General features: G+C 39.1%; 2 protein-coding genes across 3 annotated transcripts; both read left to right on the top strand.

Annotated features, from left to right (window-relative positions):
* Window positions 1–370: 370 nt before the first annotated feature.
* Window positions 371–5,576, top strand: LOC137985014 (uncharacterized). Its single transcript, XM_068832408.1, has one exon. It carries the CDS (start codon window positions 505–507, stop codon window positions 3,046–3,048), a length of 2,544 nt encoding a protein of 847 aa, XP_068688509.1. The 5' UTR covers window positions 371–504; the 3' UTR covers window positions 3,049–5,576.
* A 445-nt stretch (window positions 5,577–6,021) lies between these two features.
* LOC137985628 (equilibrative nucleoside transporter 1-like) lies at window positions 6,022–26,743 on the top strand. 2 transcript variants are annotated; one of them, XM_068833263.1, is made up of 15 exons: window positions 6,022–6,516; window positions 14,295–14,376; window positions 15,626–15,744; window positions 15,832–15,926; window positions 16,739–16,789; window positions 17,449–17,534; window positions 18,469–18,517; window positions 21,014–21,111; window positions 21,544–21,592; window positions 21,702–21,797; window positions 23,036–23,133; window positions 23,842–23,956; window positions 25,286–25,371; window positions 25,515–25,714; window positions 26,279–26,743. In XM_068833263.1, exons 1-15 carry the CDS (start codon window positions 6,431–6,433, stop codon window positions 26,388–26,390), a joined length of 1,422 nt encoding a protein of 473 aa, XP_068689364.1. In that variant the 5' UTR covers window positions 6,022–6,430; the 3' UTR covers window positions 26,391–26,743. The 2 variants fall into 2 exon arrangements, with proteins under 2 accessions (XP_068689364.1, XP_068689363.1); XM_068833262.1 differs by lacking the exon at window positions 6,022–6,516 and adding an exon at window positions 12,287–12,574.
* Window positions 26,744–27,500: the final 757 nt, after the last annotated feature.

Raw genomic sequence — 27,500 nt, forward strand, 5'->3', positions numbered from 1 at the left:
AAACTTTTAGTGGCTCTTTAGTTTGGTTTTTTTTTTTGACTCTTTAGTTTTGGATTTGAGAATTTGATGACGTCACGTGCACACTCCTTTGGGGTGATCTGGATCAGGATTAGTGATCCAAGATCTGTCTGAATCATGGTGCATCAAAGGCACCGGTGAATCCATGACCAGAGTGGATTCACCGCGCCGGTTCCTTTGATGCACCATGATCCAGACAGATCTTTGATCACTAATCCTGATCCAGATCACCCCTTATTTTTTCTGTCACTTTTGGCTTCGGGAACAGCGCCCACCCGGACCCTGGACTCTAGGTACTAGTTTTGGCGGTATGCCCTGGGAAAGCGGGAATACATAATACGCGCGCGTAGTGTGTTTTTCCACTGGAGTTAGCGAATTCACTGAACTGTGAAATAAGATAACAAAAGCAGTTTTAACCGGTTACGTTGCATTAGATCGTGTCTTTTATTGGTACAACTCAGATCCATACTTGTCTTCTTGTACAAAATGTCGTCTGCTATATTATTACTGTTGCTGATGAATGTTATGAGAGTGGAGGACTTGGAAAAACAAGGTTTTCAATGCCACTGGGTTTGTGATGTTAATTATAAGCAAGTTGTGGGAGCATGCGAGCAAATTCGAGCAAGTTTCAAGTTCAGCAAACGAGTGCACCAAAACTGTACAGACGACGCAACTGTTAACTCGTGGAACTTTATCACAGTTGGAATTATCGTAGCATTTGATGTTGACAATCATTTCTCAGATTTCTTGATCGAACATCTCTCGCGACGTCAGTTTTTATTTGGAGATGAAAGCACGGATCTTGAATCCGTCAACAGCAGTGTTTCTTGTCTCCTGCAACCCACGTCAATCGAAACAGGGAGTATTTCTTCAAACGGACTACATGCGATCTACTCGCCCTTGTTTTACTTGAGGAACAGTGTCAGGAACTCCCAAAAGACGCCTTATCTGGGCTATGTTGAAGTTGGAGGAAGATTCCATCTTTCTGCTGGTTTTACCAATTCGATGTCGCCTGAATACCGCCTTGAATTCGATCAGTCGGACTTGACTCGTGTCAGAATTTGGAGTTTCTTGTTCTTGCTGTTGTTTTTACAGTGCATCCCATCCCTCTTAACGTTGTTTTGTGCGACCATCAAGACAGTTCAGATCGAACGTCTCTCGCGTGCCATCAACGTTGAAGAACCGGGGGAAGATCTTCCCTCGGAAGCAACTCGTAGTCCTACCGAACAGGAAGACTCGATTAAGATAGTTGTTTTGCCAGCTACAGCAAGACGAGATGCTGGAAAGGAATGTCGTTCATCTCGACCTGTTGCCACAGAGCATGGAGAAGACTTTTTCCCTGGGATTATTCATGATTTAGGGCTTGGCAGTTCCACTGCTGCATCAGGGCACAATGCTTTTGGGAGCGAGGAACGCAACAGCACCGATGAACATTCCGTGATGGTGGGCCTACGTCGACCTGCAGCAAAAGTAAAAAAGCTACCAGCCACTGTGCCAGAGTTTTCTCAGACTCATTCTGGTGGTACGAGTGATCATAGAGTCAGTGGGAGTAGTTCTGCCATGGGAGAATTTGAGCGAAACAAGCCGCAAACTGGTGTCCAGCATGCGAAGATTCAAAATAGGAAATTAGACAGTGTTCCAGCGATGGAAACTGGAGCACCAGCCAGCCCAGTAGGCTTACGAAGTTTCATTGCCAATAAGGCGTTCCCCAACAGCAAAAGCCGTTTAAGCTTATTTTATAAGTTACTGAAATTTTTTCTTTTGATAATCTTTCCACTATTTATCCCTATCATAGCTGATGTTTTTGTGCTTGCAATACCAAGATTATGTAATCCTAGAATTGCATCCAATCTTCCCTCTCCATTCCTGATCAAATCTGTGTTTAACTTCACCTTTGAGGTATACCCAGGGTTCCTGTATTTTTGCCTTGTGTCTTATATCTTCAGAATGGGTTTTTTCTGCTTTCCACTGTCTTCATCAAATTGGGTGCCCAGTTTTTTATTTAGGAAACATTTTGTGTGCTTCTTCTGTAACCATTACTTAATGCAATTTATTTATCCCAGTAATTCTTGGTCGGCCTGTGATGAATGCAAGGAAGCATCAGATCTTCCCAAGCACTGTGAGATTCCGGTTAACGTCAAATGCAACAATGGTTGCAGTTTACTAGAAATTTTCAAGAAAGACTGGAAAGATGTGTTTCAGGATTTTTATCCAAAGTGTAAAGGTAGGCTTTCTTCGGGAAGTGAGGATGAAAGTTCATGCCCAGTAGTATGGAAGTTAGTTTCTATGATCCTTAGTGGCTTACTATTCATTGCTTTAGTTATCCTGGATACTGTAGCTTCTCTTCCAATTATTTCCCTGTGTTATGGAAGAGTTTGGTTCACAAAGAACTGGTCTCAAAATCGATACACGCAGTTAGGTCTCTTCATAGCTGAGTTCAGTGTTATCTGCTTTTCTGTTGTCTGGATTGTATATTTTTTGTTCTGCTGTTTCTTATCAATGGCAGTAGCTCTGTCAAGTTTTTACATTGCTGCGAGAAACTATCCTGTGGAAATTGTTTTTTATTTGGCCGTTAATATTATGGTTTGGCACATCATCTGGACCTGTTACAGTTTCTTTACCAACATCTATGATGACCTTCTTCTAAAGCTGTTCGATGCATGCATTAACAATCATGAAAGTGAGTTGAATCAGTACAAAGAAGGGAATGTACAATATATTCCACAGAGACTTTTCACTTCTGCTTGTGATAAGATAAAACCAGTAGGAAACAGTGTGAAAAAGCTGTTTTTTCTTTTAAGTGTATGGGTAGTTGGTCTTTTCTTTTTAATATCTTTTATAATGGGAAGCAGTACTGACATACCCATCAGTAAGGTTCTTGCAGGCACTGTCACTTTTTTAATGGTTGTCCACCCATCATTGTGGGATTTCCTTCTAACCAGAGGTAAAAAGCAGGAACGTAAAGATGCAGTGTTGAAGAAGAAAGTTAAAGATCATGTAGATGCCTTTTTCAAGGGTAAACTAGATTAAGAGATGCAATTGTATTAAGTAATCGCTAATGTTTGGAGTAGTTTGACGACACACTTAATTAAAGAACTGAGTGTCAAAAGTAAGGCCTTAAGATGTCTTATTCCTAAACAGATAAAGCTTGGTTACTTTTCTCCATACTGTATTTTCAAATGAGCTGGACTACTACGTTTCTGTAAAATTCTCCAAATTTTCGTGATTTTTTAAAGGGGTGGAGATGTAATCTCCATCTGTCGCCTGTTTTTGCTTAAAAAGATTAACAAGAAGATGATTGGGTAAACAAGTACAAATTTGATACACTTGAGGCATTTGAATGCGGTCTTGTGTCAACTTGGAAATCTTTCGTTCAGCCCCACCCATCCCCCTGCACCCCTCACCATTGAGGAATTTTCTCAACACTACCAGATTTCTTAAAACTACCAGATTGGTACTTGTTTGCAAACTGTCAATAGTAACACAACTGTTGTGTAACTTGTTACTGTGAAGATGTATGGTAGAGCTCTTTAAGTGTCGGTGTTTTGAGATGGTACAACTAAATTGTAAACATAGAGAATATTATTGGTGAATAATAAAAGAGAGTTTTGTTTTGCTGATTGTTAATTTTTGCAAGGGTTGCGTAGTTCACAGCTTTAGCTTTGAGGTTATTTCAAACAAGATCAGATTTGGCATTTCTAACCGTAGTTACTAAATTTGTTAACATGCCTACTTTGTGTTTATCATAGTACACACCAGACCCATTTAATATGAGGAAATTGGAAAATGCTTGGGATAATGTCTTCTTAAGGTGGCTGAACACAGTTTTTGTGTATGCACTTGCTAACGCAATTCAGCATGCGTGCAAGGATTGCAAAAAACAAACATGGCTTCAATACAGCAATCATTTTTATTTCCTCAATGTTTCTGCTATCTGTACTACTTTTCCTCCTAATTAATTGAACACAGTGTTTTGATGGTTTTAGTCTCCTTGATAACAATATTAGCTAACTTGTTTACCCTGGTTAAATATGTTTATGTTATTATTTATGAGAAATGTATGTTAGAAAACATAACGATGCAGAACACTCTACAATTCACAGATCTTTCTTTGTTAATCGAAAGAACCCAGTTAAATGCAGCGTATGCTTAGTAAGACAAAAAATAGGCCCTTTGCACGATCTGGTCACATGGTAGGAAATTAATTACACTCGGATGCAAGTTACACAGTGGCACTTTCAAAACAGGAAAATTGAGCTGGACTGGTACGAGTTCCTTTGTTTTGGAAGTCCTACTATGTAACTTGCGTTCCGGTGTAAGTTATTCCATACTCTGTGACCAGATCATGCAAAGGGCCCATTGTGATTGAATGCGGGATAGCCTTGGAAATGCGCCCATTTCTCAAGAACCGCTTGTTAGAATTAACCAAATTTGACATGAAAATACTTTAGGAAATAAGTAACTGGAGTATTGAAAAAAATTTAACATTAAGAGCGGAAATTCTAGATATTCCAGTGAACCTTCAACAAGGGATAATTAAAGGTCTCTGTCAAATTCATATGGGTAATAATATGGTTTTGAAGTTCAATCTGGAATTAATTTGCATAGATGAATTTTTCAAAAAGCTGACATTGCACAAGTTGTGTATCAAGTTTGACCTCATTTCCAAACAGCGAGCAGAGAATTGAAAATACCAGTATCATGTTTAGTCCATTGTTTTTAGCAAACTTTGAGGTGTCTGGAAATGTAGTCAGACTGTCTTGAGTGTTTTATATAATAAAATTGTGACAATCCGTGTTTATTAAGATCAGATCTTCAAACAGTGTCACGGTCACGATTCGCTTTGTTGAAACTTGATGAATTATTAATGAGTTTGAGTGGGCATAGACTGCAAAACAGTCGTATTTTTTGCGAACGCAAGCGACACGGTAAAATAATATTCAAATGAAAGGTCTGGAGCGAGTGTAGAAACGGCGAGGGAGAATGGGGAGAGACGCGAGGATCACGCTTACGGCGCTTCGCGCCTTCCGAAAATGGAAGAAAACGACTGTTGTGCAGTATAGAGTGGGCAATAGTTTTCTATTAAGTTTATTTAAGAAATAGAACACATGTACCGTGTTGCTATAAATTTGAGTTTTAATATAAATCTAAAAGTTTTCTATCACAAATGCCGTTCTCTGATTGGCTACGCTACCCATTATCTATTTAACAAATAGATTCCATTTTGCCGTGTGTCTGTTCAGTAATAGATCACAGATGACGTCAAAATGTGGTAAGAACAAAAATGAAAATGAAAATGTGTTTAAAACCTTTTTGCTGTCATATCTTTCGTCGCGTTCATATCTACATGAAGAGCTTTTGCTTGGCTGGCAAGCAGTGTTTCCATCAAGATGTTCAAGTTGCCTGAGTGTGCTTTATTCATTTTCTGTAATAATAATAATTTTGATTACTCACTAGTTTTAATATTCAAGGCTACATTGGACATTGTTTAAGCCCCAAAATCTCTGACTTTTTATGCTTCAGTGATGTTTGTAAATAGAGCTCAAAATGTTCTTTGATCCCTGCTTTGACTATTATCATCTTCGTATTCCTCTCCATGGCCATCTATTATGAACATCATCACGCAACAGTTGAGCCATGGAACCAACCCTCTCTACCTACCATAATGGTTATTCCACTTTCCATCTTAGAAATAGTAGACGTCTCAATTAGCAGGCTCAGATAAAACTCTCTACAAAGTTTAAAATATTCTCTGGAGCAGAGTCAGAGCCACCTTAAATTTTTCTAGTTGCATTTGTGAAGGTGGCTGAAGTAACAGCTGAGAATGTTTTTCAAACTTTGCAGAGAGTTTATCTGAGCCTGTTAATTACTTTCCAGAATTCACCAAATTCATTTTTGAGATATTAGCGTTTGCAGACTCAGTGTAGTGCATTTTTTAGATGGCAACTTCGTTGTCATGGTGACATTACATTAATTTAATGAGTGCATCTTGTTAACTTTGTCATTGCATGAAACAGTTGGGTAGATTCAATCCTTCCAAAACGGTACAGTTTGTTGAAACTAGTTCGAACCCCCTTCTTTAAGGCCAAGAAATTGCGCATGCGTTTTTGAGCATTGCGATTGGCGTTTCTATAGCAAGTTGTGCATTAGCTGTTGTTACGATATCACGGTACATTTTCTTTGTTTTTCCGCGATGGAGGTAGTACATCAGTCAAACATCTTTGAGCTACTTAAAAAAGAACTTGTTTATGACAGTTGACGATTTAAGAATGATTTTCGGGTCCCTGGTCTGCATGCAAAACGTGTACCTTCGATCGTGAACAATCTCTCAAGTCGTCGAATACAATAACCATGAATAACATGTGATGATCAGTGGTCTCATTATCTCATAAAGCTACTCTTGGTTTGAAAAATGGGAAACGAAACTTGCGACGACTTGGAAGCAAAGGAAAGTCTCTTGAAAGATGAAAAAATCGTTCCATTGATACCGGTTGACAAGTGAGTTATTTGACTATGTTTAAAGCCCCAATTTAATAACCCAACCATAGACCCCTCCACGGTTTTTGGCGCCATCTTGGTTCAATGGGGGGCAAACACAGCAAAATGTATATGGGATTATGGCCAACTTTGAACCGCTGTTGCGCCGCTGAAAAGAGACAGCTTTCCACAGTGATAGTGTCTTCTAAAAGACATTTATACTGAGATTATTTTCATGAAATGTAAAGAACAGATTCAGGCTACAACGACCATTTACGCATTTACGTGGTAGATTTACATGTACCGCACGCAAATTTTCGTTTTGCCCAAAAATTGTACAGATATGGATCAACTTCTCATGAGAAGGTAAAAAAGTGACAAAAGGGTAATTTTCGTGCAGCAAAAGCAAACTCCCGTTCGCTGTGTCATATAGATGACTTCCCTGCTAGCTAGCAGAGGTTTGTTACGTTTGTTATGTATTTGTTTGGGCAGGTTGAAGTTTTGGCAGCTATTCAGCTGATGTGTACCTGCTATACCCACCCACCCATACACTCCCGAAGGACAGCCACAACACCGGGAACTTCATTCCCTACTCTTCTCGAATAGTGTGTGGGTTTTTTAACGTCCCACAGGGAACTAATGAACATGGAAGATATTTGTGAGACGGGACCTACAGTTTAAAGTCCTTATCCGAGAAGACTTAAGTCTAACCATTTGCGGATGTAATTGCAAAGGCAGCATTTTCTCCTCAGTTATTTTAAGACCCTGAGTGTTGGTCCGGCTGGAATCGAACTCACGACCTCCAACATGGCTGCCTGGTGCTCAACCAACTGAGCCACCGGTGAGCGGGGTGGTCTTTTCGACGAGGAGAGAGACTCCTGTTCATGTAAACGCTCTAATTTTTGGTGGCTCAGACATTTGAGCGGTTTGCCTAAAGTCAGGAATCTGGAATAAGAGATCCGGAATCCGGAGTATGATCCTGAATACAAAGTCACTCAAAATGATCCAGCGTCTTGCAAATATTTACCCGGTACTTTTATCTCTCTGAGTAATTTGTCACGTGCTGACTTCTTTTGGGAGGGGATTCATTTAATAACTGAGGGAGAGAATCCAACTTTTTGAGATTTTTCTTTTTCTTCTGGAGCCTGTGAGTCTTAGCTTGCCTCTCCCATACAAGCCCTACAAGTAAACCTTTGCACCTATTGATACCTCATGTGGTCACTGGTTGATGTTGAATGTATACTAAGTAGTATTCTGACACTCGGGGTTCTCATTAAGAGCCTGCGCCGGGCGAAATTTGTTGCCTCACTGCCTACTTTTCCTTGGAAATCACCCCCAAACCCCTAATTTTACAAATAACATGAGAAACATTTGCACAAACCACGAGCCTTAGATCAGTAAGAATTTGTTCACAGAAAACAAAAGAGATGTCTGAATTCTGAGTAATAATTTTTGGTGGCGATTTGGTTTCTGTCCATGGACCATGAACTCTTTATGAATAAAAACCCAAAATCTAACGATATTAGTGTTGTGTTTCATGTAAAATAGCCTAATTTGAGCTCCTCAATGCAGGAAATACATAATTTCTAAGATGCCAAAATTTCAAAATTTTCCTGCGGGAGGATACCCCGGACCCTTCCTCCCCCCCCCTTACAAGCTCGTGCCTTCTGCCCTCCGCCTACTAAATTCTTATTGAAAACTGTGCTTGATACTGGAAGTGCATTTAGTTTCATGTCTGTTTTTTCCTGTTCACAAATAATTGTGGCTGCGATCAAGTGTTTATAATACCCAAAGAGGACTCACCTCATATTCCATGTCGCTCTCAACCAACGTCGTGAGAAAAGAGGGAAGGCAAAAATGCCATGCCTCTTTTCTTGTAGCGAATATATTATGACAGCGAGACGCTATCAGCCATCTTCTCGCTTGATTGACATCATGCAACACCCACCTTTGGCGGGAAGGAAAGGCACTTTGAAAAATTATACTGATGGTGGTTTATAAAATGTCTCCTAAAATTTTAAATTCTAAAGAGAAAATGCTGTGAAAAGTGCCATTGGATTACGACTTTGTTCACCTTATAATAATTTTAAAAAACCTACAATTGAGATGCTTTTTCAACTTTATTTGTCTTAATTTGAATAAGCTAATATCTCTGTTGTTGAGTTTATTGCTTCCGTAGTAATTTTAACCTTAAGGCTCAACTTTCACTGTGTTACGGATTTCTTATTCTGGATTCTGGATTGTGGATTTCAGATTTTAGGCAAACCCCATCTGAACGTTCAGCCTCTCATGTTATATGACATTGAGACAAAATTTTTGCGAACAGAAGGATGCCAAATTTTTTTTAGGCTTGGCTAGCTGCTGATGTCACAGTGTTTGAACTTTTATTATTTTACACAGTTTCACCAAAGCTTACAGTGAGTATTTTCAGAGCAATCAACATGCCATTCATAGGAAAATAAGTAGCTGGGTATTCTGCAGTTTAGCTAACACCCAAACAAGTCTGTGTTATTATTAAACTTGCAAGATATTTGCACTTCTTGAAAGATGATTAGGGTACCTTGGGACAGCTCATTGGACCCTTAAAATTTGTTAGGGGTAAATTACTGTTGCTAATCATACAAACTTAAAGTGTCCCGGTGTTAAAAAAAATCACATCTTTTTTCTTCGGATTTTGAAAGTGTGTTTGCTTAACACCTGACTGGCAAAATTTTGAGCTTTGACCTTTAGCCAAAAGCTGTTTACTTTGAGTGTCAGTTTTGGATTTCACGGTCCGCCATCACTCTTGTTCAAAACTGACTGATTGGACCTCAGGGGGAATGGATCCAGGGAAAAGTGACGTCAAAGGCTCACTAGCTTAAGATTTACGTGTGTGAATGCAGGTTATGTATGCAAAACACAAGTGTATAATCTGTAAGCCCAAAACTCCCATGCTGCATATTAATCCCGGGGTTGGGGGGACTCCCATATGAAACAGACGGGGATGCTTGTCGTTTTGCTTAGGGGTATAAATTTTGGATTTTGGTCTTGCTTAGGGTGTTCCGGGAAAAGCGCCAATATTTTAAGCCGCCAAGAAACAGAATTACGCGAAGAAAAACAGAAGTCGAATTTTGCTTTTAAAAACTACTTTTAGATAAAAGCATTCAATGATTATGTCTTTATATCATTAAACCTCGTTGCATGTCGTATTTGTGTGTGTTTTAAGCGGTCTCTTTCAGGGGTCAAAATTTGCTTAACCCACGCCCTCATTGGTCTCCTTTAGGGGTCACAAAAAGCTTTAGCCACACCCAGATGGTCTCCTTTAGGGGTTAAATTCAAAATTTCTGACGTGCATCCCCGTCTGTTCTATATGGGAGTCCCCCCCCCCCCCCCCACCCCGTATATTAATTCTGCAGCCTACACACACGTTTCAATTCTTAAATTAAACTAATGAGCCTTTGACGGCATTTTATCTTCTATCCAGCTCTCTCAAGTTTTTGAAGTTAGTAATGGTGGACCATTAAAGAGGCTCGGTCAGGGTAAAATCCGACAAGCGACATGGCCTAAAAAGTAGCGACTCACAGCACTTCAAGTGAAATCGCGACAGATGGCATCCTTTCTTTAAATTTCTGACAGCAACAGGAAGCCATGGTGAAGCATTGACAAAGCACAGACACAAGACTTTTTAAAATTCAGACAAGCGACATGGGACCCCCCCCCCCCCTCCCCCCCATCCTGGCAGGGCCTCATTAGATAGGAAAATTCTAGTTAAAATTATAAACAGGTGTCTTTTTTAAATCAAGGCTTAAACCTTTGGTCTCTTATTGTTTAGTTGACATAGTTTTGAAATCCAAAGAAAAATAAGAATTGATTTTTTATATGGGAGTTCCCTCCCCAAGGCCCATCGATGTGAGAAATTTTGGTTTTATAAAAGTTAAGCTTATTTAATGAGGGGGAAAGCCACGGAGGATATTCGCATGCCCAGGAGAGGGGCATGGGCAACTGAGGGTAATGATGATTACTCCTCCCCCCACCCTCTGCAAGGCTTGTGAAACTAGAAAAGGAGGAACACAGAATCTCCTTTTATCTATTTATTATTATTTTTTTCAATTATAATTATTATGTTAATCACTATCTTTTGGCAAAATTTGGGTGGCAGGGAAGGCAGAGCCTATGCCCCCTAGGGTAGCGGTGTCCCTAGGAGGACCCCCTAGAGTAGCGGTGTCTTTAGAGGCAACCCCTACGTTAGAATGTAACATAGTGTGGACCAGAAGAGGGGTGCCCTTCTGGAAGGGGAATAGGTCAGATAATGAGTTAACCATCTTGGAGTAAGCAATCCGGACCTATTGCCAAGGAAGGCTGTCCCACCTACTGTGGGGTAAAGTGCAGCCCAGGGTGCACCTCCCTGCCACCAATAAGTAAGTAAGAAATGGAAAAGGACACACCTAGTGTTGAGTTTTCTAAATTTAGCTTTGCAATTATTTTATATTTGGTAACATGCGGAATAATATAATGTACATAACGAACGATGAGACAAAATACCCAAACTAAAATAAAATAGATGAGGATAGTATAATGAAAGAATTTGCATGACAAAGCACAGCCATGGCAATAATTTAAAGGAGACAAAGCTTCCAGTTGGGTGGGGGAGGGGGGGGGGGGGGGGGAAAAATGCGATCTTAAAGAGTGCAACTCAAGGTACCTGCTTGAAGAGCAAAGCTGAAATGTGGCTGACTAATGGTATGGGGATTTACATAAGGTGAAACAGGTGAGAATCGTGTGATGTTGTGGAAAACTACTGGAAGCTTTGGCAACCGCTTTAACATTGTAAAAGTGAAAGTACTTTGACCTAAACAATGAGCTTTTGACTACTGGACAAGCCTTGATTGCGAGGGTGAGGAGAGTAGAGTACACTAGGGACAAGTGAGGAATAAATAGTACTCCCTTAGGGCTCATTAACCCCAGTTAAGAGCTTAAACTTATAATTAATATATTGTTAGTGACTAACACATGTATATATTTCCATCCTTTATTCTATCCAAATGTAAGCTATGTTTTTCAATAACTCTATTAACTTATGTTTTTTTCTTTCCATGGCCAGTTTCGGTGGTATTAAAAGTCGTGACCTTTACACTTATTCAGGTTGTGTTACACATTTCTTTGGGGGGACCTTGGTCCCCAGATGACACCAGTTTTGTATATTTTCATCATTTTAGGATGAACGAAATTGGCGTTTTAAAGTTATTCCTCGTATTTACATTTGTTGATACTAGCTCGATAGCGTTTTTTCTCCTTTTTCTTTCCAAACACATCAGCATATGAATGGCATCTTTGTCAACTCTTTTCCATTTCCGGTCACTAAACCCGTTAAAAATGCAAAAGGTATCTTGAAATGGAACGTAAGTTCCATATGAAATAGTGATGTTTACTCACTAAATCTTTTGCCTGGCTAAAGGTAGATCACAAGTTATGATTCGGCAAATCATAAATCTCTCTATATCATACTTTCTATTTCAATTCGTGACAGACCTGCGCGTGATCACAACACGGTTTTCTTTGCTTGTCCAGGGGTAGTTGTCACACAATAATTTTATTTAATATTTATTCTCACCGTCGTGCAACATCTTACCTGGTCGAAGAGAGTTTATTTAGGAATAGACAAGCACAGAAAACTCTTCTTATTGTTAAATAGAGAAACGAGGAAGATGAATATTCATGAAAAATAAAATGTAATTCTGAGACCCTCCCCCATCGTTTACCAATTGCATAATCGGTCGCGCAAGTGCTCTTGGAGAATTAACCGCATCGGCTTACTCCTGAGAAATTTTTTTTCGACAGAAGGGTTTTCATCTCATGCTTGATCAGTCAGCAGGCCAAAAAACCAAGGAAACTCTTCGAATAGATTTAAGGGATTTGTAGTCAGAAAACCGGAGTATTGTTTTGCAAAGCTTTGAGCGGGTGACGTCTCCCTTCGCAAGACAAAAAACATGGGAGCCGGACGAGAAGAAGTGAAGATAGATACTAGTCCAGTTGCGTTTGAGAAAAGAGAAAACGGTTATATGAAGAAATCCCTTCTCGTAGCAATGGAACCTACAGATAGGTATGGCAGTTTTCGCTTGCGTTACTTTAAGGTTTGGTAGGGTTCGAAATAGGTAAACTTTAGCTAATGTTTTAAACGCGTGAAACAGTAAGCTTATCGAAGGCTGCGTTTGCAAATGGCACAATCTTGAAGCACAGTTTAATTTGTTTATTCGTTTTTACCTCTACAAAATCAAAGGGTAGCTTTTTCAATGGTTGATTTTCGTTCTGGAGTGGAACTTGTTGAATAGATCGTTGTAAATACATGTCAGATCATCAATTCAAATTAATATTAAATTTGGGCATTTTACGACAGTTGGCATTGAATATACGAAGTAACCAATTCCGAAAGTTTTTATAGACTTGTAAAGTTGTTGAACTCCAGCGATAGAACAATATAAGGACGCAGATTTTAGCTTGTTTACGGCTTTCTCCGCTTTGTATTCCGCTTCCGATCCCAGCAAGATGTTGATACTTGGGCGCAGCGTCGCCATTGTTGCATCATTTCGTGAATTTCAAATTTATAACCATTCTTCAGTATTTTTTGCACAACGTTTAGTAACCATCCTAAAACGGATTGTTGTTGTAAGCGTTTTTAGAATATTGTTCACAGAGATACAGTTGATACTGAAGTAATTTAACGGATGTGTATTGATCGGAAAGACAGGTTGTGTTGGTGCAATACAATACATACAAGTTATACGTAAGCTTGTTCGGTCAAGATGGCTGGATATTGGCCAAGTTCTTCAAGTTTCTTTTTTTGTTTATGGACCAAGACGAAGTCGAGGTCCATAAACACACAAAAAAAGAACAAGGCCAATATCCATGCAGCCATCTTGACCAAACAAGCTTGATCAATAAAGGATTTATTTTATGGGGTAAAGCACCAAAAAAATGATCTTTAATCTTGCGGGACCAAGCCAGAAATCCTGAGCAGGCAGTATAGCTCCATCTTGCCCACTCAGGTAGCCAATCACAGTGCAGGATTTGGTTCATCTTGCCCACTCACGGGGCTGGTCATATATCATCATCAATCCAATTTTGGTCCGGGTTTATCCCCGTAAACGGGGGTGGCTGGATTTACCCCACTTTGTCAGCAATCTTTCTAACTCCCACTCTCCATCTTGCTCCATTCATGGCGCCCTTTTTCTCCAAACCAACGCTCGTGCTCTTCTTCTCCACTTGTGTCTTCCACGTCCTCTTTGGTCGTCCTCGCTTCCTCTTGCCCTTCACTTCAAACTCCAACACTTTTCTCAGAACATGCCCATCATCCACACATGTCTGTACCTTCTCACTCCATTTGCCTTTGCCATCTGAACCACTGTTTCCTTCAATCCCAACATCTCCATCAGGTCCTCTGTCCTCTTCTCCTCTATCCGTTTTGCACCACACATTGCTCTCACCATTGCTCTCTCAGTCCTTCTCAAAATTGCTGTCTCATTTTCCCTCAGACACCTTGTCTCACTCCCATATAACATTGCCACTGTTACACAACTTAAATTAAGGTTTATAAACACTCAGTAAAAAAGAGATCTGTTGCAGTCAGTTTTATTTTGTTAAGTACCTAGCTAGTATACTGCTAATTTGCTGTGAACTTTCAGTCGCAGCATTTTTGCGTACTTTTTCTAAAAGACTCTTGGTAGCTTCTTCCTTCCCCCCCAAAAAAATGAGAATAATAATTTCTGAATAAATGATGCCTGTACAACAAAGCTGAATGTGATGCCTTACAATTTTTCTTTCAGATTTAATATTGTGTATTTCATCATGTTACTTCAAGGAGTGGGTACACTTCTGCCGTGGAACATGTTCATCACTGCACATGCTGTAAGTCTTGTGTTCATTGTTAAGAGTTATTATTTTTAACCACTATCCTTCATAAAAATGTTCATATGTGCACCAAGATGTGTGCCCTGGTCCTAGAAGTTTTTCCTCCTTCTTCTTCTCCTCCTTCTCCTTCTCCTTCTCCTTCTTCTTCTCCTTCTTCTCCTTCTTCTCCTTCTTCTCCGATGAAATTTAGCCAGGAAGTTACGACATCGAACGGGGAAAAATTGCTAGTTTCAGTCCCTGTGAATCTCATTTCCATGCAGACGCCAACTGTCAAACTCTTCAAAATCATAACTAAAAAACATCCAACGACAGTCACGCCATCTCCCACACTTGTCAGCTATAAATGTGACAAATATGTCCACCTTCTCCTCGGTTGTTTCAATCATGCCAACCAATCAAATTGAATTGCGCAGATGTTTAAAGGCGGTGCCTACTATTGTTATTGCGAATACAATCTGCGCATGTCGAGATACTCTGGTTTTCTTATAAGTGGTGCTTATTAGGACAGGGATATTTTTGTGTGGTTTAAAACTATGCAGAGAAAGCAAAAATAAAAAATAAATTTTGGGGTAACCAAGCATTTTTCAGAGATAAGTAGGTTTTAATTTGGAAAAGAATGCCATGCATAGCTTTGTAATTTAAAGCTTTTTAAAAATGTTGTTGATTAATTATCCTTGAATAAGGCATGGTTACCCCCAATTTTATTTTTGGATTTCAATAACACTTGTTAAGATCTTCTTTTCCCACCTATTCAGTAAACCGCACAAAAATACCTTAATTATTAGGCACTGTCCTTAACCCTTTCAGCCCCGATAGTGCCAAATGGCACTTATAGATTTTACTCCTCGGGGCTTAAAGGGTTAAGCTAACAGCGTGGAAAAACTATGTCCCCGTTTAACCCTTTCAGCCCCGATAGTGCCAAATGGCACTTATAGATTTTACTCTGTCTAACGCCAGACGATTTTACTCGTCAATGGGGAACCCCTCGGGGCTTAAAGGGTTAAATATCTACCAATCAGAATGTACAGTCATAAATTAGACTGTAAACATTACATGTACATGGAAGTGAGATTCGTAAGAACTGAAACCAGAGGTTTTTTTCTCTCTCTCTGATTCGGCATTTGTTGTCGCTTCAGAAGAAAGAAAAAGCTCTGGGACCAGAGGGGTACAAGGTTAGTAAAACTTTTTTGTCTGTCGGGCTTTGTTGGCATTGAGGCTAATATTGTTTGTTCACCATTTTGTTTAGTATTTTCAAGAAAAGTTGGAGGGGACTCAGTGGCATCACAGTTTTGAGAATTACTTCGCAATTGCAGCCATGGGTCCAAATCTTGTCATGTTTTTGGTTAACATTCTCTTCAAACACAAGTAAGAACATTTCATTTTGTTTTATTTTGTGCCTGTTTTTTTTGCATTGTTTCACCTGAAATGAACTCTGATTGTTTGTCATTTCAGGGTCCCTCTTCAAGTTAGAATGCTCACTTCTGTTTGTATCATGACGCTTTGCTTTGTGGTAACAACTGTCCTTGTTGTTATCGACACCACAAATTGTAAGTAATGACGAAGGCCTCAACCTTAGCTTTTTTTATCTATCAACTACAGTATAATTTTTTACAACTTCTTTTGGTGGAACTTTATTCCAGGCTGCTTTAAGTTTAGGAAATTATGATAATTACCCATGGGTTTTATAAATGGCATTTTTCCTTTTGTGGAAACACTCGCCTGCGGCTCGTGTTCCCACAGCATTTCTCGTTCTCCCAAGCTTTCACTTGTGTTTCTATAATTCGATAGAAACACAGTACATGTTTTCTATTTCTTAAAGAAAACATTGAATCATCCAAGTGGGTACGTTGTTAGCTGTCCACTTGTGGATAGTTTTTACTTCTACATAATTATACCAGTCACTTACTGAAAGCCCTTGTTGGTCATTGGACACTGTCCAACCAAAACTGAGATAATGAGCTCAATTTCAGGTTAGATTTGGAAATGAGGAGATAACACTATGTCACATATACCTAAAGTCTCCAGGCAAAGCAGTACTAGTGATTTGAAAGTATACCGTGTACTTGTTGTGTTGAGTAAAAAAATATTGCTAGTTCTGACTATGGTACAGATTGTAAGCCCTATCAATCACTCACTGAAAAACTACATGTAACCTTAATGTCCCATTAACCCTTTGTCGCCTAAACTGAGCAGACTTAGTATTTAACTCAGTCTAACGCCAGATGATTTTATTAGTCAGTGGGTTAATCACTTACTGAAAAACTATGTTCCATTAATAAACTGTCCCTCTTGACATTACTTGTCTGTCTAATCCCTTTCTCTTAAGATGCATGTATTTCTGTTGTTTTACTTTATACAGGGAAACCCCTCTTTTTTTACATCACCATTGGAACGATTGTCATTATCAACAGTGAGTACAGTTAAATGTTTTTTCTTTTGACTCAGTGTTGCTATTGCCTTCAAAATACTGGGTAATCTTGAGAATATGCAACAAATTCAATAGAGTGCATATTGCATTATTATGGAAACACATTGTATGTCATGTCATGACCTCCCTCCAATTGATGTGACCTGCTTTAATTTAAGTGCAGAGAAAAAGGATGCTATTGGCTGTCACCAAAATATTAATTTTGTTATATTCCACCACATGAACTGAATTTAGTAATTTTTCATAAAAGATGTTTCATGTTACATGTAATTTCATTACAGTAAATGTCTAAGGAAAGTTGACCCTTGAAAGTCAATCGTTGAGAACTCATTCAATCTGCAATGCTCGCTTTTTGAAAACTCTCAAAGGTAGAGGCTTTAGTTGAGTTTTATTGAACCAAATAATGAAAATGTTGAAATACCGGTACCATCTTTACCTTTTGAGATACATGTACTGTCACACATATACTCCAAAATATGAGTATCACAATAATCTTCTGATCCTAGTGTGGCATGTTGGACCTTACAGTGTATTTACACCAAGCACAAAGTATGCTGTGTACCATGAGGTACACAGTGGCTCCTGGTTGGTATTTCTGGTGAAATGTGAATAACTGCTCTGTTTGTACAATTTCACCTCAGTAAGCAGTGCTGTTTATCAGGGTGGATTATTTGGAATTTGTGGAATGATGCCTCAGAGATACACAGGAGCTGTCATGACAGGACAGGTACTCGTGCCTATGTTTCCTGTTTTTAACTTCTTGGCATGCAAAAAATCACATTAATGTGCTGTTGCATTCAACTCAAATTTAAGCCACAATCCCCTCTTTATTCATCACTGTCAATACTTGATTGGAGAGTAAGTCCCATACAGCAAATGAGGCAATTAGCTAAGCTACCAATTGGCAAGAGGTAGCCATGGCAACCTAGCTAGCCACGGGTCAACCTTGGCACCCATCACACTGTATTCGCAGTGAGAAAAACTTCTGCTTGCCATTTCTTGCCTTCAAGAGAGGATGGGTGGGGCAACAAAGCGAAAAAACAAAGGTGGCAAACCCAGAGTAAAGGCTTTACTTTTTAAGGCAAGCATGAATGCAAACAACAGCGATGGCACATGCACAATGTCACTAGTAGCTGACCAGTAGTCCTTCCCGCTTTACCTTTGCACATAAAGGTAAAGGTAGGTAAAGTCCGCTACAAGCCTGGAAGGCCCACCAGGCCGGCACTTATCTCCGGTTGTAGCATGAAGCGACTAGGAGTATTTCTACTCCCCCCTGGATGGGATGCTAGTCCATCGCAGGGTGACCCCCAGCATTTTCGCCAGTACCCATTTATACACCTGGATGGAGAGAGGCACCGTGAGAGTAAAGTGTCTTGCCCAAGTAGACAACACAATGTCCCCGGCCAGGACCCGAACCCGAACCACTTGATCTGAAGTCGAGAACACTGACCATGAGGCCACCGCGCCTCCCACTCATGTGTAGTGCTTATAAATAACCTTGTTAATTCATAATTACCTTGGCCCCAGCCAATCAGCATTCAGTAATTTTGCAGATAAGATATTGAAGGAAATGTTAGTGCATTTGTGTGCACAGAAGGGATGGGGAAAATTTGAATTATAATCTCCATCTCATTTGATGTTTTTCATCTGTTATGGAACAGGGTGTAGGAGGCACATTTGCTGCTCTGGCTAGTATTTTTTCTATCCTTGGTGAGTAAATGAAAGGGTTATTAATTTCTGTCAAATGGTAGATGAAAAATCAGTTCTGGGTGATATGGATTTCTCTTTGACGAGACAATTATTTTATGCCTTGCTGAAAATTTGCATTAAACAGCTTTTTTTCAAAACGAGATGCTTCTGTGAAGCATACACTGGGTTGCCTGTGGTACGTGCTACAGAAAATCAGAAGGCACTGAATTGTGTGGTATTGAAATACAGCATTCCAGTCTCTGAAGAACAACAAATAAAGGAGAAGCGACAAACATTGGCTTCTGGGCTGACATGTTGATAATTTTCAAGTTCCCCCACAACTTCTGTTTACCACAAGTGTGCCCTCTGAGCATCTGACAGCTTTCTAATAGTAAAGTTCACTGAAGTTAAGCCCTGCAGGGCGGGGTTAGTGTTTGGATGGGAGACCAAGACAACATTTCCCTCATAAAACAGAAGCATCGGACCGAAAATACTATTAACTCTAACAAATGCGACTTCAGCAAGGTGCAGATCTTGTTAGCTTGCTTTATGCAAAACAAATATTGATGAAAAAGCAAATAACTATTGATACACAGTTTTCAGAAAGAGCAGAAGGAAGTTTCCCGAACGGTCGATCGAGAATAAAATATTTACGACATCAAAACAACATTAATTTTGAACCGTGAATATAGAATATAAAAAGTTACGATCAGCGACAAACATTTTGGGAGATTTTTGCTACGTTCAAGTAAATTGCAAAATCGAAAGTGACATGGCCGGAATTCAGCGGGCGCCGTGATTAAGTTACCGCGGCATGTTTACTCGCCAAACAGTGAAGCATCTGTGTCAAATGATGGCAAGATACCGGGTTTTTGTAAGTTTCTTTTTCAGTCAAGTGTTATAAAGTTTGACAATGAAATGAGCGAAGTCAAAACAAAGATCACAATCGCCCAACTCTTATTTATGCAAAGTCAAAATTTACTCTCCAAGACGCGTACGACGTTATTTATCACCAGGTAATTCCATCATTTTGGAAATAGCAGCTACTTTATTATTCATCTGCGTCACAAGTTTTCACTGATTTTGGGGCTCATTTTGTTGAAACTCAAGCACGCTTCCAACAGGCCTGTGAACCCTTCCTGCTTACAGAGCAATACTAAAAAACTTCTCCCATATCACATTTCAACCTTAAGCTCGAAAATTCAATACACAACATGATATTATAATTCACAAAGGCAGAAAATACCACAGAATCCTTTTCCAGCGAAAACATTATTGAAACTAACAACATATTTGCTCTTAGAGACGAAAACCTCTTCCTATTTCATTGCGTGCGTGAAGACAAGAAACTCAATCGCGTCAAATTACCATGTACTTCAGGTAAATAGAGCTCACTTTGATTTCGTCTCGACGGGCGATAGATTGTTGTCGAAGTCCAGTACTCGTCGCTTTTGAGCTTCCTGCCTAGTTTATCCAACTGACTTTCCATTATTGAGCTCCATAAGGGTATATTTTGTTTAAGGATCCACTAAAACGCCATTCGCGTTACATGACTTTCGACGCCATTGCAGGCTAAATTAATGATTCTACTGTGTCCACCAGAGAAATCTACGCAGTTCCACTACCCTCTCGATCCTAAGAACATACTCATAGAAGGCTCTATGCACAAAGACACCACTTACCAGGGGAGTGACAGGCAAGACTTTTACCGACACGGAAAAAAAAAAAAAAGCTAAAAAAAAGAAAAAAAAGAAAACAAACAAACTAAACGAAGACCTCGACTGGTTTGCCATAGGCAACCCAGTAATAATGATGTGAATAAGTTTAAGCTTGCTTTGCACTGATGATAGCCTCAAGTGAACAGAAAATGTTAGAGCTCAACTCAGCCCTGCTTTTTGAAACAAACAATGTTCTTGTCATCGTGACAAGATGAGCCCTCATTCTCTCATTCTCATTAAGTGGCAATAACATCATGGCTCACTTGGAAGGCGAACGATAACATTGCATTTCTGATGACCAGTCTGCTAAACAATGAGAGAAAGCACTTGTACAATCCACTGGCAACTCACTCTCCACTTTACTGTGAAGCTTACGTCTGCTCAGATTGTTTAATTATTATTGGTTAACAGCAAGAGTCCGTCTCGAAGGCAACGTTCCATAAAGCATGGTCTAGGACCTCAAGGCTGCTGCCTAAGAAAATTTTAAAGGGGCCCTCAGAGCTAAACGCTGAGAACTTAGGCGCCCAACATATGAAGTGAAAGGTGTTGCTGTGAAAAATTAAGGCGCCCAGAGCTATTCTTTGGGAGCCCCAGGCTACCGGGCTCCTGTTAGGCAACAGCCTTGGACCTGGTCTGTTTTTTTTGGTACTATACTTTTAACCCTGTCTTGGACAATTCTCACCTAGACCATCAGACTCTGGTCAAGCCATTTGGACCTGTTTCTATCTATGGTGGTAGACGGATTGAAGTTAAAATTTTATTTAGTACCTAAAAAAATTCTGCTTTCTCATTCTTCTAGGAGGAAAGGATGCCATGAGCTCTGGTTTCGGCTATTTTATGTCAGCAGCTGTTGTTTTAGCCATTTGTCTCGTAACATATTTCATGGTGCAGAGACTCGTAAGTACATGTGTGTCATTTCTTTCCCAATGGTCTTTGGCTTCTTTCTCTTGTAACTGGAAATTGCCGTTCTCAAAATGTTGCTTTCTAAACAACAAATCTTTGAAAATAGGAGGGCAAAAATAGCATTTTACTTTGGTGAAGACTTGAGGCTCTGTTTGCATAGAAAAAGTTTTCTTGGTATCAACATCAATGTTAGGGAATGTAGTTTGATCAATCTGTGATCTCATTAGCCAGGGTTGGGTTCATTGGAGAAGTTCAGAGTTCTCTTGACATGTTGTGACAGTAAGGTTACTTTTATTGGGCTTCTTGAATCCATTCCTTAAATGCCTAAAAACAGAAATGGAAACAACATACTTGCATGTACCATGAACATCTTAAGTTCAATACATATACAGTGCCATTCTATTTTAATGGTTCTATCTCTTTCAGAAATTTGGTAGTCACTTTATCTCACCTGGTCATGAAAGGAAAGAAATAAGTGAGTAAGGTTTTTTTTTCTTTAATCCACTTAAAACTCTCTTCCAGCAGTCAGCAGTATAAATAGATAAAAACGTACAACTTTTTTATTTTGTTTACTGTGTCTACAGAGTTTCCACATATTCCAAATACACAAATAGAAAGATTGGCAAATTGGCAGGCACCTGCTTCAAGCAAACATGGAAACTACAAGTGTTCTGCACTAAGTAAGTTTGAATTTGAATAGTATTAAGGGCTGCATTGCTAGTGCATTGTTGTAGAGTGAATTGCTGGTTGCATAGATTATGTTAATGACTCTAATACTATCACTACTTTTGGAAAAAAACATCTTCGAACCGCATTGGCTTCCCTGGTATCAAGGAACTGGTAAAACTAATCTTAATGATTTTCATTTGAAACGGACAGTAATCAAAATTTGTATCTTTGGTCATAGGCTATGGCTGTAACAACCTCAATTAAACAGATTTATATTACTTATCAGTGGTTTTCATTTGGTTGTACAGTACAATCATCAATGGGTCTTAAAAAATTGGGAACATAACGGGGCGGCCATATATCGGGTTATTGTCAAAATTCATGACTTGTAAACTGGGCGGTAATGACAAATATTGCATTCATACTTCCAGAGCAACTTTTCTCAGTCTTTAATAAAAAACCAAAATATACGTACAGTGATAGTGTGTAAATTCCAATTTGCCTAAGTGGATGTTACAGTAGTGTTAAGATCATGTGAAAACTGATTAGTGCTGCTTAAAGTACTTGTACTTTGTAAAGTAAATCAGCTGTTCTATTACCATAGTAAAAATTACAAAGGTCAATGAAATTGACATGTCACAGGTGTTTCGGTTTTCTAAATTTAACGCCAATGGCCATATTAATGGGGTGAAATTAAAAGGGTTCTTCTGTGTGGGATTTTGAATTGTGACTGTTGGCCGTATTAAACATGTATGGCCGTTTTGCAGGGCCAAAAAAATGTTGCCACAATAATAAGGCGACCGTATTACCAAGGTGGCCGTAAGGTGGGGTTCCACTGTACTTAGAATTTTACATGTACACTGTATTTACAGAATCAAAAGCGAGAACAACTTTGTACAACAAAAATGCTTTTATCAAACATGGTTTTCATCCTGTCAGATAGCTTTACATCAGAGGATTCCTCATTATTTCCAGTGGAGTGTATTTTCTTGCATTGTGATCAAGCATAACTTGATTACAGTAGTTATCAGTTACATGCACCCCTCAGTGACTTTTCATATTTTGAAAGTGAAATTTAGGTGGACGTCAATCAAATGTTTCCATGACAATACCCCTGTTCTCTTGCCAGCATTAGAATTCGAACATGAAAAAATGTCGTCAAGGAGCACATGTTACTGATAACTGTTGTAACCATTTTTAGCAAGGGTACACCTGATTTAAGTCACGTTTTCTTTTTTTCTGTGTATAGGTTTGGATAATGAAGCTTTGCTGTCAGTAAATGTTAGTCCTGGAGAAATAAAAACCCTTACAAATGAAAGACCACCATTTCTTTTGGTCTTCAGACATGTGAGTCAGAGTGCCTTCTTTATAAAGCATCTTTGCTCTTCCTCCAACTCACCACTTACCGGTAAACTAAAATTGTAGTATAATTGTAAGATGTCGAAGCATGTATAGTATTTGTATCTTTGATGTGTAGTGTAGTTTGGATGTTCTGTGTTTAGCATACATGTAGATAGGTAGCGTAGTTTCGATATTTAGCTTGGTTGTATAGTAAAAAATTAAAGTGTAAACTACTACCACCGCGCACCGGTGGCTCAGTTGGTTGAGCACCAGGCTGTCACGCGGGAGGTCGTGAGTTCAACTCCGGCCGGACCAACACTCGGGGTCTTTAAATAACTGAGGAGAAAGTGCTGCCTTTGTAATTACATCTGCAAATGGTTAGACTCTCTAGTCTTCTTGGATAAGGACGATAAGCCAGAGGTCCCGTCTCACAACCCTTCAATGTTCATAATCCTGTGGGACGTAAAAGAACCTGCACACTTTTCGCAAAGAGTAGGGCATGTAGTTCCCGGTATTGTGGTCTGTCTTCTGTGGTGTATCATGGTTGGGAGGGTAAATGCTCGGAGATATTAGCTACACCAAGCTACTCTAAAAATCCGAGGGTAAATAAAGGTGTATGATATGATTTAAATCATTGCTATTCCTTGATTTTGCTTTGTGGTTTCATACATTTAGATTGGTTACATTTGGCTTTATTTTTAACTCCTGTTTTAGATTGTGAAACATGGTGTGTCAGTTGCATCTGTGTTTTTTGTGACTTTAGCAGCCTTTCCAGCTCTAACTTCAAGAATACAGTCTGTTCACAAAGGAGATCTCTCAGAATGGACGAGTATGCTTATTATCTTCATCTGACTATTGCTTAAGCCGGTGTTGCACATCGAAACTTTTAGCTGAAACTTGCGTGCAACGGCGCTGCAAAACGAGTTTCAGGAGGCATTGCACAGTGTAACATGGTCGGTTTTGTGAAACTTTTTTGAATTTTGTTGGACAAGTTTCAGGAAAAGCAGGATTGCTTTCTACTTCTGCAACCGTCGCAGCAATCGCAGCGGTGATAAAAACACGAGTTTCACATTGTAACACCACTTAGTGTAACTGGTCTCGCTCGGTACTGTTATGCTATGCTATGCTGCATGAGCCAATCAACCTGTAACAGCGGCTTTAGGTTTCAAATTGTGGTACATATTTTCGTTTCTTGGCACCTGCAACCCTAAAATGTTACCTCCAAACCTAATATATCCAGTACAGGAAACATGGACTTAGACTGTACAGTGATATGAAACCACATTAATATTATTTTAATACTTTCATTCCTAAAGGGTACCCCTTTGATAGGTAAAATCAACTGGCATTAGCCAGGGTAAAATCTCTAAATGTTACTTTTAGGAGGCTAAGGGTTAATGTTCCTTACCATCTTATTATTCTTGGTTACAAAATTCAAGATGGCTTGGTCCATTGGGTGAGAGTCACTACCCAGGATTTGAATGCTTCTGGTTCAACTGTTAGGGTTATGTCGTCCCCCGTAAACCCTAACCCTTCTTAAACTGTTACTGTTAAATGCAAACATTGGTTTTGCTCTGCAGGTTTTCATTTTCAACTTCAGCCCCACGGTAAACATGGCATTCTTCCACAATAGGAGCTTTCCATCTGCGTTGGAGGAAAATAATGTTAAAACTATTTCTTCCCTCTGCCACTCTTTGAAACTGTGTTTTTTTTTTTTTATTGCTTCTGATTTTCTTTTTGTTTGTTGTTTTTTTTTTTTTTTTTTCACTCCAACTGACCTACCCAAATTAGGAAATCCGTTCAGAGGAATTAAAGGGGACGTCCTTTTTGTAATTTGGATTTGTCTTTGGGGTTTCCAGATTCAAGTTCACCACGATTAAAACAATTTATTGAAAGCTAAACGAATAAAAAGACTTGGTTACTATGAATAGCATCGACTGTTAAAAATGGCATCGCTTGTTTACGAAAAGGAAATTAGCGTCGCCGTTGTAGATCTTAAAATAGGTCATAACTTGTTTCCTCCTTGCTGCTTGGTTTTGGCTCTCATGCATTGAAGTGAATTATTTTTTGCTATACACATACCCGGAAGCCTCGAGGCATTTAGCATTATTGCATATTAATTAAGGTTACTTACTTTTTGTTTTAATTTCTTTCGAAGATACATATTTTGTACCAGTTAGTTGCTTCCTGTTGTTCAATGTTGGTGACTTCTGTGGCAGACTCGCAGCATCTTTTGTGCAATGGGTATGTATGCATTATAATGGCTTGCCTAGCCATCACATTAACTTGTAACATGTGCCTTATTTAACATGACCTCCTCTTCTTAAACATTTGCATTTTTTATGGTGCTTTTAATAACGTATCTAACAATGTTTTTCTTTTTTCAGCCTAGTAGAGATGGCATAATGTTGCCTTGTCTCTGTTTTGTCAGAGTGGCATTCCTTCCTCTGTTTGCCTTTTGCAATGCTCTACCCAGAAACAATTCCTCTGTGTATTTCAGTGAAGACTATTATCCCATTGCATTCATGGTGCTGTTTGCAATCTCTAATGGCTACTTAGGAAGTTTATGTATGATGTATGGACCGTCGTAAGTAGATTGCTTTCTGTTTATTAGAGCTAGCGCTTGGGAAGGTTATTTCTTATTGCACTTGGACAAAGGTAGATGGCGTTTTGGAAGGGACGTAAGCTTGAAGAAAAACAGTAGATGCTGTGCAGAAATTATCTGCATAATTATCTGGCTGGGTGAAGGATTTTCATTTCAAGGAGATGTCTTAATTTGAAGATATAAAACATTGTATCAACATGCTGAATAAGAGCCCTTGCACAAGCTTTAATTTCATCAGCATATAGAGGGTGGAAGTTCTTTTTTATGGACCAAGAAAAAATTATGCAACATGTGCCCTTTACAGTAGATCAGCCTAAAATTTTCTAGACTGAAGGCCTTTTATCACAGTGACTTTGGAAGTCCTCAGGGAAATGGTACATCTTGTATAAAAATTGCATTTAAATTTCCTTTTTTTTGTGTGGGGGGGGGGGGGGGGGTCAGAAAGGGGGGGGGGGGGTCATAAATAAGCTGGAAGAAATAAATGTGAACAAGTCATTCTGCTATTTCCAAAACATCTCAGATTTGCTTTGTTTTTTTTTTCCCCAGAATGGTAGAAGCAAAGCATGCAGAGACTGCTGGCACAATGATGGCATTTATGCTCATCATTGGTTTGGCAATGGGAGCTGGATTTTCCTTTTTCATTACATGGATCATCTAAGCGTCACTCCCAAGATGATACAACAATAAAGCTAGCACCAGGATTGAAATGAAAACACTCGAGTGTGACTCAATAGTCAGCTTCTGTGACACTGGATTTTGAATCCATTGCTGAGTAAAGGTCATGGCCTAATGTTTGTAACGATCATGGCGTAATGTTTGTAAAATCTTCATGACTTTGTATGGTGAAGAGGCAGTTTGCAGAGCAAGTTCTCTTTTGATTCTCAAGATTCTGTGTTGAATGTGAATTTAACACGAATCCCTCAACAACTACGCTGTCTACCCACTCTTCCACTTACACAGTGTACAATAATGTTAGCTCCTTGGCCTACATTAAAAATTTTATTTTAATAATGATGTATTATTTCAAGACTCGCTCTTTGTTAGGGTTTTCCATTACTGCAGATACTTTATTAACTGCACAGCTGAAAATAGTTACTGTTTCTTGAAAAATGATACATTGATAACTTTGTTTCTTGTTTTCCTTATACATTCTTTTTGGCAGCTGAACGTTGTTGTGGTGTGTTGCTATTAAATTTCTTATCCATTGACACCTCGAATACCGTAAGATGTCCCCAGTTGACAAGTAAAATTGTCTGGCATTAGACAGTAAAATCTGTAAAGTGTCACCCCCAGGAGTTTATATAATAATGGGTTAAGGACGATACCCACTAATTCAAAGGTATGTTTGCACGGTTTACTGAATATGTGGGAAAAGCAGATCTTAACTAGTGTTATTGAAATCCAAAAAGAAAATTGGGGGTAAGCACGCATTTCTGGAAGATAATTAATCAACAATATTTGTAAAAAGCTTTAAAATACAAAGCAATGTATGGCGTTCTTTTCCAAATTGAAGCTAAATTATCGGTTACCCCCAATTTTCGTTTTTCATACCAACATCACTTGCTAAGTTCTGCTTTCTGCTCCTAGTTTTGAGCTGCGCAAAAATATCCCTGTATTAATAAGCACCAGCCATAGGAAATCCGAGTATTTCGATGCGCAGAACGTATGCGCAATAACAATAGTAGGCACCGTCCTTAAGTGATTCTTTCAATCGAAAGTGGAGGAAAGATCCTAACTTAAAAGAATCTACCCTTGACTTAACTGTGTC

This window comes from Montipora foliosa, chromosome 14 (assembly GCF_036669935.1).
Source record: "Montipora foliosa isolate CH-2021 chromosome 14, ASM3666993v2, whole genome shotgun sequence".
In the NCBI taxonomy this organism is placed as follows: Eukaryota; Metazoa; Cnidaria; class Anthozoa; order Scleractinia; family Acroporidae; genus Montipora; species Montipora foliosa.